The sequence below is a fragment of the Manis pentadactyla genome, chromosome 5 (assembly GCF_030020395.1).
Source record: "Manis pentadactyla isolate mManPen7 chromosome 5, mManPen7.hap1, whole genome shotgun sequence".
Lineage (NCBI taxonomy): Eukaryota > Metazoa > Chordata > Mammalia > Pholidota > Manidae > Manis > Manis pentadactyla.
The window spans coordinates 158544986-158563773 of NC_080023.1; the positions used below are offsets into that span (position 1 = coordinate 158544986).

General features: G+C 47.8%; 1 protein-coding gene across 1 annotated transcript in view; it reads left to right on the plus strand.

The window, feature by feature from the left end:
• The window catches only part of CTNNBL1 (catenin beta like 1), a 178572-nt gene extending 161990 nt beyond the window's left edge, over positions 1 to 16582 (plus strand). Inside the window, exons 14-16 of the mRNA XM_036902319.2 lie at positions 5357 to 5494; positions 5734 to 5806; positions 16392 to 16582. Of these exons, the coding sequence (XP_036758214.2) occupies positions 5357 to 5494; positions 5734 to 5806; positions 16392 to 16480 (300 nt within the window). The 3' untranslated portion in view covers positions 16481 to 16582. The remainder of the gene's footprint in view (positions 1 to 5356; positions 5495 to 5733; positions 5807 to 16391) is intronic.
• The last annotated feature ends 2206 nt before the right edge of the window (positions 16583 to 18788 follow it).

Genomic DNA, 18788 nt, shown 5'->3' on the forward strand with positions numbered 1-18788 from the left:
AGGATCTAACTTAAATGCTTCTTGTACTGTTAGAGCATCTCTTGAGAGGGAAAGAAGGTAGGGGAGATTGGGTACCTTCTTTAGAATGAGATTTTTGTGACATATTAGTTCAGTACCCATGTCCTAATGAGGTTCAGCTGCAGGTTTGATCTCTGCATGGGCCAGCTGGCTTCACTCTTTTCTTTGTATAGTCACTTTTGAAATGTGTCTCATTGGTCAATTGAACGTAATTCAGTTCCTCCCTTCTGCTAGTGAAGCAAGTCTACTTAGGTCTTAATAGTGCATGACCATCAGACTATTCTAAATCAGACTCCTCAGTTCTTCTGGAGACTTTAAAGAGAGAGATAATGGGGTGGGGAGAAGCTTGTGGTGGTGTTTATTTAATTCCTAGAATGTTCATATTACTTCCGCAAAGACCATATCCTTGCCAGGTGATCCTGAGTTGAGTTGTACTGTCAGCCCTTTTGGAGTATCAGACACCCTTAGAAGGTCTTCCAGATGTCTAGCTCTGCTTCCTCATGTCAAGATCAGATTTTTAATCTGGTATCTTAGAATCCCAGAAAAGGAGCCAGAAATTCTTTGATCCATTTATAATAAGTTGACGCTGTCCACACATAGTAGCACAAGGGTGGACAGTAAAGGTGACATACCATCCCATTTCTTTTTAACATAGACCAAACTTGAGAAGATGTTCCTAAAAGAACTGTACCCAAACTTTCTTATTTTCTGTCAGAATGATACCTAATCATCCTGCTTCTTTTATTTCCCTTTAAACAGAGTATACCTTTGAGCTCAACTTCCCTGAATCCATTCAGCAGTAAATATTCCATTCCACAGAGTTGTAACAGGCTAGATGAGGTGTTGTTCTGACAGCAGTCCCCTTTTCTGCATGCAACTTGCTATGATGCTTCTCAAACTGTCACAGCAGAAACTTCTTAGGAACCAATCTCTGTTTCATCTTTGTGCATGTTCAACACAGCAACGGTGATGCCTTTCTTGGAAATGAGTTATAGTCGTATCTCAGATCTACATTTGAAATTTTCACTTTGAAATCATGTGGCTGTATGTCTAAAAGTAGAATGTCGAATTGAACATTGTCAGTTGTAAGGAAAGAAGAAAAGTTATAAGGAAAGAGGAGAAATGGGGCTTAGCATTGCTCTCGTGAATCCATCCTTTCTAGTTGACAATATTTAGAGAAACTAGAAGATCGAGTATGTATCTGGTTAAAAGATCAGACTGTGGGAAGAGTGTGAAAAAGGACAAATCACCAGGGGGCAGTTCTGTCTTAATTGAAGAAATGTAATCTCACTAAGCTACCACTCATACTTAGCATCTTCCTTTGTCCTCTAGACAACTCTGAAGCCTACACGAGAATGGTAGTATGAAAAGAAAAGACTTGGGCTTGAATCCCATTTCTGCCACCCACTAGCCCTGGGGAGGGTGCTCTGCCTGCGTCAGTTTCCTCTTCTAAAATGGGGGTAGTAATCCCTGCCTCTCCGTGTTCATGAGAGGTAAAGGAGTTTAAAAGCACTTAGCACTATGTCTGACACATAATAAGCCCTCAGTAAACACCGGCTGCTCCCAGGTGGGTAGATGGTGAAATCAGTGGTTATTATTGGGGCTGCCTCACACAATGCCTAGTATGTAGTAATCAGTCAAAAATAATAAGATCTGCCAATAGCTAGGATCTAATAAGCAAAAACAAAAACTCCCTTACTCCTTTCTAATCTTTCTCTCTGTTAGCAAACCGATATTCCACTCTTGTTCTCTGTCACTGTAGCCAAGCCGACTTTTAATGTCTTTATCCATGCCAGTAGTCCTTCTGCTTGGAATGTCCTTCCAGCTTGTCAGACCCCTTCAGAATTCACCTCAATGTTACATTTCCCTTGACTCTCCTGACTCCCCCAGACAGACTTAGTGTGTCCTTCTCCTGAGTATCCCCACCACTCAGTACAGTTCGAGAGGTCCTTTATAATAGCCATTACTACATTTAAAAAGTTGACAATCTGTTCATATTTGTTAACCTTATTAGACTATAATCTCTTTGATTATGTGGCTTGTTTTGTTTATCTTTGCTACCACCAGCACATCATACAATACCTGGCCTGAAACCTTACTTCTCCTCTCCCTTCTTCCATGTCTGATCTACTTGTCACATGGACTGGTACTGGGCCCCCCAGCTGTGTGCACTGCCTGCCTCTCAGCACTTTAGGCCAGTGTGTCCATCATGCCGGTGTTTGTGTATTCTCATTCAACATTTTCCCACATAGTGCAGTTGCAGCCCACTGTATCTCTTTCCTCTGGCCAGCTTTCAGGCCTCCCACCAGCTAGCCCTCCAAGGCACTGCCCCTCACCGTCTCCTGATGTTTCTTCTCCTACCCCATCCACACAAGTCTTAGCGCACACAGCTCATAAAATAGTACTAAACTCTGGCCTGCATTTCTTCAGTCCCGTTTGACTAGTGCTTTTCCTGCTATGCAAAAAGTGTCATACAAGGTGCTCTCTAAAGTACATAGAAGTAAAACACAACTCTTACTTTTAAGGAACCTCCCTGGGAAGGAGTCACACATATGAGTAACTGTCACAAGGCAGGCCATGGGAAGTGCCATAAAAGAGGTACAAATCCAGGGCTTGGGGGTTTTAAGGACTGAAAAATCACATCTAGTTGGAAAAGATTTCAAGTTGGAAAACTGAGAAGTTTCAGAGATCTCAAGAAAAGGAACATCACATTTTAGACTTTAAATATATTATGATAGAGATGGGGTAGGGAGTGTTGGGAAGAATATTACATGGAAAGATGAGGCCAGAAAAGGGAGGGCAGGCCTTTTTGTGCTGTGTTTATGGGGAGGGCTAGTGAGCAGAAAGTGTGAACAACGTAAGTTTTTGAAATATAAGGCCTTGGACCACAGGAAGGCCTTCTTTCTTAAGGCATTATTCAGCTGTCTCTGCTCATCATGAGCCTTGAAATCTTAACCAAAAGTCCCTTGTCTCAGGAGGCCCTAGAATCTTAACCAGCACTGATCAGTAGTACTACCTCTGTAATCATTTTTAACTTGTGGGTGTGCTGTATTCCATTACTTTTTGGCCATTGTGACCTCCCCAGATAGTCAGCTCCTTCACGACTAAGACTACGGCATCCCCTTACCTCCATTTTCATTCTTTCTGTGCCTTAACCAGACGCTTAAAATGACGTCCTTGCCACTAGGCACTTAGCAGGGCTGGGATCTGAACATTCTGCATCAAGTTATCCATTTCCCTCTCGGAGATGAATCAGACAGGATTCCTATCCCGAGGGAGTGCATATTCTAGTAACTGGTAATTATGTAATTACGAGCAACTTACTTAACCTCTGTGTGCCTTGGATTCTAATTTGTACAATGGGATTAATAATCCCTTCCCTGCTCTCTTTAACTTTGGTATCAAGGACCATATATATAATAACACTTTAAACTCTACAGCATTACTGAAATGTAAAGTGTTAGCAGCAAATGCTTTTTGCATGAGTGGAAGTCAGGAGTAATTTTCCTTCCTGTGCCCCCAGCTGCTGAACACTTAGGAGTTCTGAGCAGGAAGTTATGATTATGAGTAAATGAGAAACTAAAGAGGCCCTTCTATTTTTAAACTCCATGGGCATCAGTCCAATGCTCCATGACTACCTCGTGAACATTAACACTATTACCAGATTACCAAGGAATTTGCTACTAAATGGAGCTAGGAATTAATGGTGGTGATTGGCTGGCAGTGCAGGGTGTGGCAAGGCTGCAGCCCTCCTTTGCCTCGACAGAAGCCTTTAGGAAGGAGATGAGAAGTAGCCCTGTGTTGCCGCAGGCTGGCCCCCTGGATAAATAAAGAAGTGCGTTATCTGCATCTAAATAGTCTCAGAAGGATTCTTGTTGGAGATTGATGACCGCAATGGTAAGTCTTTCGAGTTTGGAAGAGTGGAAAGTAGGGTCCCCAGGGCTTCCGTCAGTGACAGGAGTCTGAGTTGTCAGAGGAAACCCTGGCCATAAAACTACTGACAGAATTACGAAATGGGGTGTTGTCATCAGATACATGTATTAAGCACCTCCCTCCTTGGGCCAGTCTGCTAGTTGTGCAGAAGGCATCTCTCACCCAGCTCTTTCTCCTGAGAGCTGACAGCTCAAAACAGAGATGTCTTTTTCCTTTCATTCACTGCATGGATGTTTACCGAGCTGGGGTTATGAAGACAAATTCAGCCCCTGCTTTCACAGAGCTCACAGTTCACCCTCATAAAGTAAAGGGAGTTAGAGAAACAGAGGGAGTTGATGATGACTGAAATCTGTGAAAATGATGTGCAAGAAGAGCTTGTGTCATGGAGTGGCTGGTGCGGGGTGCTCTCAGCCCTTTGGGGAAGGAGGAGTTGCCGGCTTTAAATAATCCAGAAAGACTCTGTGGTAGAGGTATCTTAAAAACAGGGTGGGCTGAAGAGGTAGCCTAGAAGCCCTAGGAAGGAAGGCAGCGGAGGCCCTGGGACGGGGAGAAGGGCTTTGGCAGAGGGGATCCCAACCCGCTGGTGTGGGGCTCAGGGAGGGGGGGAGGGCAGGCAGTGGTTATGAAAATGTGCAGGGATTGATGGTGAGTGCACAACTCTGAACACGTAAAAGGCTGTTAAACAGGTTAACTGTATGGTATGTGATTGTATTTCAAGAAAGCTGGTTTTAAAAAAGAATCCACTAAAGAGGAATAGATATGGGGACAGCAAGTCTGATAAGTCTGGGGTTACAAAGGTTTAGGAAGGAGACTAGCATCCCCTTTAGGGCTTTGGCCTAGAGGAGTGTTGGATTATGAAATGAAACAGAAAGGTTGGCAGCATTTTGCTGCTGACAAAATGTGAGTCAAAAGGGGCTCATACACATCAGTTGGGCGCTTGTACCATCAGTTTCACCAGGATACCAAGACAGGGTTATGGGGAAAGGGGACCTCTCTTCCCTGTGTTTAACTTGATTTGGAAGAGAAAGAGTTAAGTATATCTTATAGAGAGGTTTATTTATGGAGGTCAGAACCAAAGAGTAAAGAATGAATAGAAGCAGATAGTGTCCCCATCAGCTTATTTTTTTAAGTTGAATACGTGTATGAGATCATTTCAGCCTTGAGTCAGGTATAGAAGAAGACTTTAACCTTGACTTCCTGGGCCTCTAGTTCATTAACAATAAGAACATTAGAAAGATACTTCAGAATAATGGGAGAAGTAGGAGACAAATCAAGGTGGAGTGGTTTTTCTTTTGTTGTTGTTAATAGTTGCAATTCTTTGTGTATTGTGGATGGACTAGAAGCCTATTTTTTACTCCTCTGCTCGTTGTCAAGCTTTTATTCCCACATGTTCATGCGTTTCTAGGACATGGTCCGGCGTGGAGAAATCATAGACAATGACACTGAGGATGAGTTCTACCTTCGGCGCTTGGATGCAGGCCTCTTTGTTCTTCAGCACATCTGCTACATCATGGCCGAGATCTGCAATGCCAGTGTCCCCCAGGTAGGAGGGCCTTCCCCAGTGGGCCTCGCCATCCCTGCCTCCTTCCATGCCATCTGCTGAGGCAGAGACTCTCAAAGAAAGAAGTGGATCCACATTCTCCTTGAATTTCTTCCCTGAATATGGGCCCTCTTGTCCAGAGATGGGAGTGAGGTGAATACTTCCAATATGGCATATTCTGGTGTCCACCAGGACAAATGATGCTTTTTCTCTCTTTCTCCACTCTTCCCCTTTCTTGTTAGATTCGCCAGAGAGTTCACCAGATCCTGAACATGCGAGGAAGCTCCATCAAAATTGTCAGGCACATCATTAAGGGTGAGTTGGATGCTGGTTATGTCTGGGGCTTCAGGGGATTAGATGAGCTTCTTACTCTCCGAGTCTCTGTCAGTATCCCTGGAACTGGGGGCACAGCATTGCCGGCACCACAGGCTTGAGTGTGTTTTCTGGTTCACCGTGTGCCGGTTAGTCACCGCAGACTAACCTCGTTATTCCCTACCTCTCAGCCCTCAGGTGCAGAATTTATAAAATGCAACAAACAAGAAGCACTAGGGCTTGGAAATATTTGCTTGAAAAAATTTTTTTAAAGACAAAACAAGAAATAGTCCAGTTCCAAACTACATGTAGTAGAAGGAAATTGCTTTCTTAGGGGAAAAAGTAAGAAAGTAACAAGAAATACTGGGAATTATACAAGGCGAAATCTGAGGCAATATAGTGCAGGAGAAAGAGCATGCCTGCCTTCCTGTGCCAGCCCTGCCTTCCCCCAGCATCCTGAGTGAGATCTAGAAGAAATTTTGCACAGGTTCATGAGCTACTATATGACAAGTGTTCAGTCCTGGGACATGGAAAGTGCTCGGACAGGTGAGTTTTCCACCTTCCCTCACCTACCCCAGGGAGCCCCGCGCATACTATTGCAGCCTTGTCTCGACCTGCCTCAGCTGCAGTGGCTCCTGAGAGGCCTCCAGTTGGTAAGCAAGTTCTCAGTCACAAGGGTGCCTGGCCTGAGCTCTGTGGTGCAGCCCCGCCCTCGGGCCACATAGCACAGACTGACACATGGTGGGACTTAACAGTACTGATGACACCAGAGTTCAGAAAGAGTCAGGATGGACTGCGTAACCAAAGACAAATTTTCCTTTTCCTTTTCTGGCCCTTGTTCTCTCCATTTTAAGGTATCAGATTAGGCCGGATTTACTCAAATGGTTTGCCTGTAAGTGGCTTGTAACTCCCATTACAAGTGGGAGATGAAATGTGAAGATAAATAATACAGATCATAAAGTGAAGAGATATTAAGAGCCGTATGCTCTGGGATCCAGCTCCTGGAAGTGAGTCCTGGCTTTGCTATTTACTGTGTCACCTCAGGCAAGATATCCAGTTGCTCTGTGACCTGATATATGGGTGAGATTAAATGAGGTGATATATGGAAAATGTCTGACCCTTAATAAGTTTTCAGTAATGTCAGCTGTTATGAGTATTATGAAGTATTATGATGATTATCATATCATTATTATATGTGAGGCATGGCTAAAATCCCATGGGAAGCCTTGTAAAAATAATGGCACTAAGCTGGGTCTTAGAGTCTGGGACAAGGGCATTCCAGACCAAAGGGACAATGTGAGTGAAGGCATAGAGGCTGGAAACACATGCTTGGTGTAGCTCTCCCAGGCAGGTGGAAATGGTAAATTTATTGCGCCCACTTTGCAGATGGGGAATTTGAGGCATTGGAATCTATTTCCTCCCTAAGAGAACGAGGAAAGGGGGAACCCAATCATGAATGTGGCCCAGCATCTCGCCTAGCACAGTGTCATCCAGGTGCTCCCGGCTCTTCTCAGCATCACATCTCCTGACTGCTGCTCAGTGCCAGGCTGCCTCCTCCCCAAGGTGTAGCTGTGGGGATTTGCATCTCCAGTCTTTAAATGGCATTTACTTTTAACACCCACATGTTCAATTAGAACTTTTTATTACTCTCAGCTCTACTTTCTCGCATTTTCGGCTTCTCCCTGCACTTCCATCCCTGTAATCAAAACAGTGATCTTCTGAGAAAGAAAAGGTGTTTTTAACACATACTGGCGTGCAGTAGGTAGTGTTTTTCTTTCTGAAATCCTACCACATATACCTCAGGTTATTTAGAATTTTCAGTTGTCATGAGCCAGCCTCTGTCTCCCTCAGATCCTGGTTTATTCTCCCAATGCCTAGGAAAGCGCCCAGTGAACTGGATGCTGAATAGGTATTTGTTTGATTGAGTGTCTGGGCCAGCGTGCAGGTGAGAGCCCTACACAGATGCTGTGTTCGTTCTCACTATTCTTGTTTTTCTCCCTGTTACTTTCTTCCCCCCTCCCTCCACACCCCCATCTCTGCTAGGCCCTCAGTCCTATCCTTCCAGACCCAAGTCCAGCCTTTCAGTTCTCTCAGCACCCTTCACAGCCAATCCATTAGTAAATCTGCCAGTTCTCCTCCAAACTCAATCTTGAATCCATCCAGTTCTCTCCATCTGTGATTTCTCATCACAGCACCGTTTATTTCCTTCCTAGCCCTTATCACAATCTGTAATTGTTTTTATTTATGTCTTGTTTACTCATTTTCTGTGTCTCATACATTAAAATGTAAGCTCCGTGATGTAGGAACATTGTCTGGCTTGTTCACCATGTCTCCTTAGCACTTACAGCAATGCCAGGCACGTAATGGGAACCCACTGAATATTTGAAACATTGTGGAATTAAACCCTACCCTTATGTGAATTTAATTTGGCAGATGTTTACTGAGACTCTCCTCAAGGCTAGGCATAGTGCTAGATTCTGCGCTGCTAAGGTGTCGTACAGCAGTGTCACACGGTGCCCTCATGGAGTTCATAATCTTCTGGAAGACACAGATGTATGAACGACCAACCGGAATTTAAGCTCAGTGAAAGACACACCCCAGCAACCACTCAGCTAGCATTGCTGGGTGCCGGCTCTCTGTCTAGGACTAGAGATACAGAGTAAGAAACAAGATCCATATCCTTGAGGCATTCACAGCCTGGTGGGAGAGATACTTGAAACTAATTATAATGTGATAAGTGCTGCATTGAGGTTGTGAACAGTGTGCTAAGGGAGTGAGTGGAATGGAGGCAAGGACATACCACAGAATCCCAGAGGGAGAGGCTCCTCCCGGGACTGGGGATGGTGTCCCAGGGGGAAAGGTACATTCCAGGCAGAGGGAGCAGAGGAGCACAGGTAGGACGGATCACTGGACTGCGGAAGGACTCTGGCCCCACCAGCAGAGGCCGAGCAGGCCTGCGGGAGGCTGGAGCATGGGTGGGGTTGGGCATGTGCCGGGCAGGGCTCCCAAATTCTGTTGGGTACATGATGAATGTTGAAGTATAGGTAGTGAGCGCCAACCCCTGTTGGCCAGCGAACAGTGGACATTCTCATTAGTGCTCAGGAGACATGCTGGTTTGGGCAATTTGAAGTCATTGTGAGGAGGTGATAGTTAAAGTTGGGAATTAGATGCCATTGCCCAGATCAAAGAGGCCCTTACAGGACGCTGGCCACTAAAAAAGCAAAGAGTTCTGTCCAGATGGAAGGTTAAAGTTATAATGGATGTTCTCGACCCCCCTTCCACTGGCACAGCTGCCCCAGGGAAGCGGTGTGGCTGCCTCTGGGCAGCCAGCGAGCACCCTCAGGGCAGTACTGCGGCTGCGGGGGTGGGGGGTGTTGGCGGCTGGGCTCTGCTCAGGCCCACCTGTTAGAAGCCTTCACCCACCCCCCTCCACCCTTCACTCCATCAAAAAGCACCAAAAAACAAAGCCTCATAAAGAAAAGCAGCTCATCAGACTGTCCTCTTTGATTTTAATTTCGTTTTTCAGTTTGGGTTGCTTCTTTTTTTTCTTTTTTAATATACTAATTAGATGCAAGCTTTTTTCTTTGATTTTATGGCCTACATATTTCCTGAGTTTTGCTGGCATGATGACAGCTGATGTATCCCTTGAGGTCTCAGGAAAGCGCTGATGAGGCAAGCCCAGCAGGGCACTTTTCCCTGTATATTTTGGTCCCCTTTCTCATGATTTCACTCCCTCCTTTTCTATTGGGGGTGCCAAGAGAGCTGGGAATAATTGATGGCTCATTAAAGCCCCTCTTTCTGCTGACTGCTTACTCGGTGCTCCCGGAGTCCAGCCTTCCCTGGAACTGGCAGCAGCTCTAGGCCTGGGGACTGTGGTAGCCACATAGGGGACGGTGGTCTCCTTGCACAGGAGACTGTGTGCTCCACAAGGCAGCAACAGTCTGTCTTCCTTTCATCTCCTGGTGCCTGGCCCGTGGCTGGTGCAGAGAAGGGCACAATGTATGCTGACTAGGGGTGCGCCAAGGTGGTGCTTCAGACTTTGTTGTGCTTTTCCAGAAATGTGGGAGCACTGTAGAGTGGTCACCCCTGAGCACATTCTCTGTGCCAGGCTTGTAATGTGTAGTCTCTGGTTCTCACAACCACCTTTGAAAAGCAGGATTATAATCTCCATTCTGCAGATAATGAAACCCGGACTAATGGAGGCTAAGGGATGTTATACAAGTCACTGTGTTGGAAACTGGGTCTAAACTCAGAGCTACACACAGCTGGTCTTCCGTCTAGCAGAAAGGAGCACTCCAGCTGTGCTGCTTAGCTGATACACTCCTAAAGTCTTTTAAGAAAGAAAGTTCAGGACATCACCTTTACAGAGCACTCACTTGGAATCACAGGGTGCTAGGTGGACTCCCAAGATGAATGAGACCCTTGAGGTCTACAGTCCTACCACAGGGAGATAACTAACTACAACACAGGGCAAATGAAGTCAGTGAAGATGCGGAGTGGGACTCAAGAAGGCACACTTAATTTTGTTGGAGATTAAAAGGAGCTTGAAGACCCAGGGAGTCTGCACAGAGGAGGTGCATTTCCTTCATTTTTTAAAAAAATGTGATAAAATCTACATAAGGTTTACCATTTTAACCACTGCAGTCATCACCACCATCTATCCACAGAATTTATTTTCATATTGCAAAACTGAAACTTTGTTCCCATTAGACTCTTATTCCCCATTCTGCACCCCCACCCTGTCCCTGACAACTACCCTCGTACTTCCTGTGAAGTTAATGAGTAAGTAAGGCGGTGGTTTCTTAAAGCACAGAAGGACCTCCATCAGCCAACACGGCTGTACATTGCTGAGTGGTTATCTCCTTGGATGTGGTGGGAGCTGTGGCCTGGGAATGCTTTGTAGTATAAATACCTGTGCCAGGGATTACCCTGGAAGCCACTGACTAGTCTCTTAAAAATGTTTTGGTCACTGGTACAAGTTGTGGAAGATCACGTGGGTGCTGGGCTATTTTGCAGAGGAAGATTAGAGGGTTACTGACTTAAAACTTTTTCACAGGTGGCAAAAAGACTGTGCCAGACTTCAAAATCCTTTCAGAAATTGGGTTTCTGCCCCTCTGATTTGCCTGTTTTCTTTATGGCTTGAAATCTTCTCTGAGAAGCTCATAAACATGTTTTTTCCATATTGGTTTGAGGCGGTTGGTAATCTGAGCTTCTGTGATTTTAAAGCTGCAAAAGCCGATAGGATTTATCTTGTGATGACATGTTGAAATGTGTGTTACTTGGACCAGGTCATGGCTACTATGGCCGCTAGGGTATTTGGAGGCAGGAAAGAATAGTGGGGAGGCGTGTGTGTTAACCTTCATTCAGCAGCTAACCTTCACAGTTCCCCATGCATACGGTGGGGCTGGCCTGCCTCAAAAGGCAGCTGTGAGAACTAGAGGAAGTGCTGTATCTAAAGTGCTTACACGCTGGCCAGCATGAAGCCAGTGCTCCCTAAATGTTAGCTCCCTTTGCTCTGGTGATTAGTGCCTGAGCGAACCCAGTAATAAGGAGCCAAGAAGAACCACACAGACCAGCATGAATTCTGGGTCTTTGTGTAACTCTGGGTAAGTTAGTAGGTAGCATGTTTGAGCCTTGGGTTTCCGCGTCTGTAAAAAAACAAACCTAAAGTCAGTACTGCCCCTCAGCAAGGCTGTAGTTGAATTGCAGTCAGGTGCCTGCCTTGCTTCTCTTCCTTGGCCTAATCCTTCCCCTGGAGCTGGCAGCGGCCTGGCCTCAGATGTAGTCAGGAAAACCCACGGACCAGCGCCCACTACCAGACTCCTGGGGGCCTGGCGGTGGTGGGTATGTGCTTTTCCAACCAGCTCACATGTCCTCGGGCCTACGGGAACATGACCCCGTTAGCATAAGCAAAGGGTAAATTTCCTTCTCCTTTAAGTGGGTTTCATTCTACTGCTATCCCTGGTGACCTTCCTATCCCATAGCCCTAGCAGAATGTTTCCCTCCAAGAGAAGTGTGACGTTAGGCCTTCCAGTGTTGTTAAGGAATCTGTTAGCAGTAAAGGATTTTCCTTCCCCAGTTTCTATTTTGTGGTTATTTCTGTGTCTTCAGAAGTTTTCATTGTAAAATTACTGGCATTTCTCTTCTCCCTGCTTCCTCTTCCTCCTGCATTTTTGAAGGGTTTGCATTTAAGACTTAAGGCCCAAGGAGCCAAACCAGGCTTGTGAGTGCTGGTTCAAGTCTCTGTGTGTCCTGGAAGACAGTCCCAGCCACTGGCCCTGGTGCCCCTCCTCCTTCACAACATAAACAGAACAGCTTGTATTCCATGTCTGAATAGTAACCTGCTGCCTGAAATTTGCTTTAATATTTATGTGTTCATCACTGCTACCTGTTTTCAACTCCATCAAAGCCTTTATTATAAGAGCATTTGGAATGCTGGGGAAGTAGAGAAGGGAGTTGATGTGTACACTATCTTTCTCACTCTCCTGCCTGACTCAACCTTTTCCTCTCTTCCCCAGTACCCCCATACCTCTCTCCTCTCCCCCACCCAGTAGTTCTCCCTCATCTAGCATCTCTCTTGTCCTGCATTCTCTTTTCCTCCCTCTCTCTCGTTCTCCCTCCCTCTCCCCATCTCTCTCTCTCTCTCTCTCACACACACACACACACACACACACACACATACACACACACACACAGCAAAAGAACTCTTCCCAAGACCTCTGGGAGGAATCTGTTCAATATTTATAAACTGCTGCAGTAGCTATAATAACCAGAGGTAGCTGGCACCACCAAGATTTGCTCCAAATAGGATTCTCCTCTGGAAACAAAGAATGAGGAGGGGTGAGGGGTGAGGTGCATGGTTGGTGCTGGCTGCCAGGGCCAGTAGAAGAGCCCTAGGGACTCATGAGTCCTGGTTGTGGGCCTGGCCAGTCACCTGCCCTTCAGGGTCGCAGTACATTTCTGAGAGCCCTGTCCAACACTGAGTGGCCTGGCATGAGAGGGTGTGGCCCCCAGTGACGCACTCCACGTCTGTGACCACTGAGGCCCTTTTATCATGGGACGTTCCCTTTGGAGTCTTACCTTTTATGAGGACTTCGTAGCCAGGTGCCCTGTCAGGGCTGGGCTGCTTTAGAGTGCCTACAGAGCAGGAGATTTTTCCCCCAAGGTGGGAAATGGGCAGGGTAGTTACTGGTTAGGTAAGAGGATGCCCTTTAGGGACTGGCTTCCCCGCCCCTGGCATTTTAGGAGCCTTTTTCACTACCCACACACTTCAGCTCCTCCACCATTCTGGATGTGGGCAACTTGCTTCAGTTCTGTAGTATGCCTCGGTTTCCTCATACATAAACAAAGATGGTATTCTTCACCTTGCAGGATTGCTGCAGAGATTAAATGAGACAACATAGATAAATGGCACATAGTCAGTGTTCACTACATGTTAGTTCCCATTCCGCTGTGTGCGAGACAGCCCCGCTCCCAGATTGCAGCTGAATCTGCTCCTGGCCCATTTCCAGGGAACAGGTGATCGGACAGTTTCCTCCTTCCGCAAACACAGTGACAGAGCCTTGCCCATGGGGTACTCTGGTGGCCTGCATTTTTTCCTAAGGCCTAGGCAGAGGTGATTCAGCAAGGGAATTGATACATACTTTAGTTTCTCTACTTTGTGCATCTCTAGAAAGAGATTAGGTCCCTCCAGGGAAGCTGGCTGTACTTGGAAAGTCACTGTCCAAGAGGATCAGGCTGTTTCTCCACCTCCCTCCTGGGCCTGAAATACATTAGGAGAGCAAAGTGTTAGTTCAGTCCATTAAGACTCTTGCTTCCAGACCATGCCTCTGGGGGTGTTAATGCTAGAATGGTCATTTCTCACTCTCCTGGGGCAGTGACTAGATCATTCACATGTGAGTACCACTTACATATAGCCCATAGCCTTCTCCTGCAGCCCAGGTCCTGTTCTCCCCATCACCCCCAACCCTCTCTTTAAAGGGCCTTAATAGAAGGCATCACAGCCATTTGCTGGTGGAGGTGATGGATGGGCCTAACAGAAGAGGATGATTTCCAGGGGGAGACACACTGCTGGCACATGTCTGAATCCCAAATCCCATTTCCCAGCACATGTCCAATGTAATAAAGTGGAAGGAGGAAAGATGAAGTGGCAGGAGCAAAATCATTTCTCCAGCATGGCGGGGGTGGCTGTGGGGCTGGGAGGGGCTGCGCACTTCCTTCTGGCTCCCCGGTCTTTGTCTGACTTGGATCAGCAGATGTTTTATTATGCAAAAGCCTCTTGCAAGAAAAGTCTCTATTGTTCTATCTCAAGCCCCCCACTCCAGTTAGGGAGCAGGGGACAGATATGCAAGCAGTCAACCTAATCAACTACTCTAAGAGTTTATTCACCACTCCAGACCTATAGTTGGCTCAGTCAGGCTCTGCTGGTATTTAGCTGAAAGTAAGGCAGAAGCCCTTACCTACATGAAGCTCCCAGTCTAGAGGGAGGGGAAACTTACACAGAGGGCGGCCTAGGAGTAAGGCCTGTGATGGAGACAAGTGGCCTGGAGTGAGAGGTGGCTGGGCAGGGTTCGTGGAGAAGACATCCTCTGAGGTGGACGCTGGGTGGGTGGGATTCCACGAGTAACATTGCTGGCCTGAGCGAAGGAGGCTCAGGGAGGGATCTGGTGTTTCTTGAGCATCTGTTGTTTGCTAAGTTCCTTACATAGATTTTCAGAGGAGGTGACCAACCAAGGTCATACAGGATTGTGAGCCAGAGACAGGATCAGACCTAGCCTGCAGTGTTGCCCCAGCCCCTCTCTGCAGGCAGGGCCAGGGCGCAGTCAGCAGGCAGCGAGGAGCGGGGTCCCCTTTCCCCTTCCCCCAGATACTTTATGCCTGTTCAGGAAAGCCCGGGCCTCTCCTCACACTTTATGTCTTGCATTCTAATCGCCAAGTTCTACACATCGTTTCTGCACCATGTCCTACCCCTCCCCATCTTCTAAAACCAGGGTGCCTACATAATTTGAGGTGACACGTTTGAAAAAGAATAAGGATTCTTTTTCGGGATAACTGGGTGAGCGGGTCATGTGTTTCCCGACCTTAAAACTGATTGTGTCCTCGGGAAAGCAGCCGCCAGCATCATCTCCTGTATCCTCGTCCTCCTTGGGAGGGTCCCCTTGTCTTCTGCTGTGACTGAAACCCGCCTTTCCGGCCAGGCCCTCTCAGGTGGTGGCCATCTTCGCCCACAGCCCTCCTACCACCGGAGACAAGAGGGGCTTTCGTGCTCCTCAGGGGCATCTCCAGACCATTCTTTCTCCTCCACCCCTTTTCCCTAATAGTACCAGCTGGTTGAATCTCCTGTCAGTGGGCTACACCCAGCACCCCTCATTCACCTCCCCACTACTCAGTCATACTTCTTGGGAATTTCGGGACCCGCACCTTTTTCTACCACACCCATTTCTAGTCTGTCAGTAAATCATGCTGGGTCTTCTTTCACAGTACAGGTGTGTGTGGGACTGTCTGGGGTGAGCCAAGCACACAGTGGGGCTTCCAGCCGTGACACAAAACCTCTGCTGATCCAAGTCAGACAAAGACCGGGGAGCCTGAGGAAGTGCGCAGCCCCTCCCAGCCCCACCGCCACCCCCGCCATGCTGGAGAAATGATTTCGCTCCTGCCACTTCATCTTTCCTCCCTCCGCTTTATTACATTGGACATGTGCCGGGAAATCGGACTGGGGATTGAGACCTCTATTCCACCATGAACTTCTTGGTCCCGGCCTCCAGGAAATCATACCTCCTTTCTTCTGCCCTGGCCCCCTTTAGGGTATCTCCCACACAGCAGCTAGAGTGAGCTGATTAAAAGGCAAATCACATCACCCCTTTCCTTAAAACCCTTGTATTGTTCTCCCTGCCCCCAGGGGAGGGCAGAGTTCTTCAGGGCACCCATCGCCCTGCACAGTCTGTGCCCCACTCACTCCCAGACAGCCCCACACATGTTTGCTTCAGATGTTTAATCAAATCGCCGTTGAGGCCTTCTGACAGCCAGTCTATATATTTCATTTACTTTTTGGGTGGTTTCCCCCACTAAAAAGTAGGGTTCATAAGAGCTGAGGTTTTCATCTATTTTGATCATTACTTTATTCCCATTGCCTCAAATAGTGATTCTCAAACTCGAGTGTGCATTCACATTACCTGGTATCTGGCATACTTGCTCAAACTGCTGGACCTGTAGGGAGCTCTGGGTTGAGCCTGAAAATTTGCGTTTTTAACAAGTTCCTGCATGATGCCAATGCTGCTGGTCAAGGTCCACACTCTGACAATCGCTGGTCTAGAACAGTGGCTGCTCAGAGTAGGCATCCACTGCATGTATGCTAAGTGAGTAAATGAGTGGGGGAAGTGCGTGGCTGGTGGAGGAGGCGAGCATGGAAAGGTGAGTCGAGCCCTTTTCGCTGGAGGCCTCGAATGCGAGACCAAGGAGTTTGGCCACAGCTGCCAGCTTGGGGACTGCAGGAGGCTTCAGAACAGCATGTGGAGCTGGGATCCAGGGGCCCAGCCACGGTGGACCCCACACCTCGGATTCATGCCTAACCCTGCCTCTGTCTCCCTAGAGTACGCAGAGAACATCGGGGACGGCCGGAGCCCAGAATTCCGAGAGAACGAGCAAAAGCGCATCCTGGGCCTGCTGGAGAGCTTCTAGGGAGCCCTGCACCTGCACAGCGCAGACTCGGGGCCTCCCTCCCAGAGACACGGGTTACACAGCTCGGTGTGACTTGTGGACAAATTAAAGCTACTTTTGGTATTCCTGGGCTGGCATTCTTTGTGGCAAAGCAGTCCCCTCTGCCTTTCCCCGGCACCTGCCCAGCAGCTGTCATGGCACATCTCTGAGGAAGGTCACTCATTGGCCTGACCCTGCCAGTGAGGAAACTGAGGCCCAGAGAGCATCTCAGTGATAAAGTGACCACTGTGGCTACTCTGGTGCACCATGACAAGGCTGCCCATCTGTAACCAGGAAGGTGTTTGGATTAGCGACCTCTCCGGGGCTTCCAGCCCTGACACAGAGTCGGGACACGTAGTGCGAGGCAAGTGGCTCATACAGAAGCACCCCTGGGAGGCTCATATGCCTCTGTGAGCCAGGACGGAAAGCACGGTCTTGAAGCAGTGTTTTGAACCCCGGCTGCACATCAGAATCGCTGTTGGTGGGAGGTGGACTTAAAAAAATTAACAATGTTGGGCCCCAGCCCAGATGGCAAATCACAATCTCAGGTGCTGCTTAATTGCAATTTCACCCATTTTACATGTTGTAAGAAAGCTGGTCTCCTCCTCCACAGAAGTTAGTGGTCCTTTGGCATGTTTTTCTGAGTGAGGAGGCAGAACAACCAATATAGAAAAGCAGCATTTCATTAAAATGAGTGTTTAGCCCTGGGTGAGCAAATAGGCTACAGGGGACAGAGGCAGCCTGCACTGTGCCCATGGCCAGCATTGCCAGTCTGCACAGTCCTTGCCTGTCATTGAACCCCGAGCTGTAGGGCTGTGAGAGGGCCTGGAATCAGATGGCATCTACTTGGTGCCCAGCACTGGGCTGCCCACAGAGCAGCGAGTAAGCCAAGCCCTGCCCTCCCGGCTCTCATGTCCAGTGTGGTGGGAAGGAAGGCAGTGTGCCTGTCATTTCCAAGAAGTGAGCACGCCCTCAGAGAGGGGGCGGGGCTGTGTAACAGGGCCCATTACAGAATCAGAATTGCCGTACAGTCACTTTGGGATTTCGTTTCTTTATCTCACTGTTCTGTAACTATAATAGCTACCGTGTACCGGATACCTGCCATGTGCCATTTGCTTTACATCCATTCTTTCCAACGTACACAGCAGCCCCACTGGCATCTGAAGTCTCAGAGAGGGTAAGTAACTTGAGCAAGGTCCTGTGGACAGTAAGTGGCAGATCCTCCCTTCAAAGCCAGCTCTGACGGCGGACTACACGGTCCGTGCCCTCCCTCCGCTGAGCTGCCTCCATCTAGAGGACAGTCACAGGCCACCGACTGACATTGCACTTCGATCTCTTCCACCGTCGATATGTGCTTTAACGAATTCACGAAGAATAAAGTATGTCCAGTTATAGCCTGTAGAACTGCAGACTTTTTGAACTAGAGATCATGTCCTTCAGCTTCATTTTCTTTTTAAATTGTATTTGTTTTTAACCAGGTAATGCTTGACATGGTGCAGAAGTTCAAAATTTAACAAGGGGTATACAATAAGTACCCCACCCCCACCCCTGCTCCCAACTATGCCCCCGCCCCCAGGCCTCCCCATCCCTGGAGGCACCCGCAGTCACCTGGTTATCTGCCCAGGGAAGCTGCATCTAGCAGTTGCCCATCTGTATTCTATGGAAGCCCCAGGTGTCCCTCAAGCCATCAGAAACCAACTTAGAGGAGACAGTAGGTAGGGCTCCAGGCCACTCCCCTCTGCAGCTAGTCACTCCACTTTGCCCTGCTTCATATATTGGGGTGCCTCCTAAGATTTTGTGTATATCTCTCTTCTAAAAGCAACTAAAAGAACTCATGCCTTCACTTTACAAATGAAATAGTCCCCCTTTCCATCAGTTTTGTGACAGGAGGGTTTGGGGGGAACATGAGGTATAATCCCTCGGGATTCAGAAAGGGTTACAGTTCCAGGGGTCAGAGGATCAAGGAAATGGGATGAAGAAGAATCTATAACCTCTGCTTTCTATTTTAACAACCCACCACATGAGGCCTAAAAAAAACCTACCCTCGTTACCAGCCTGTAGTCTCAACGGGGTGTGGTCCTACCTCTTCAGTCTGCTCACAGCTGAGACACTGCCTGCTGCCCACCTCACATGGCAGCGTCCCCTCTCCCAGGCTGGGTTTGCATTAAAGGCCTCCCTTGGCTGTGTGGTTCCAGACCCAACTCCTGCGTCTGCCCACTTGGGATTCACAAGCTTTCCCTTCTGTGGCATCCTTGTGCCCACAGCCGAGTGGTGCCAGGACACAGCATCC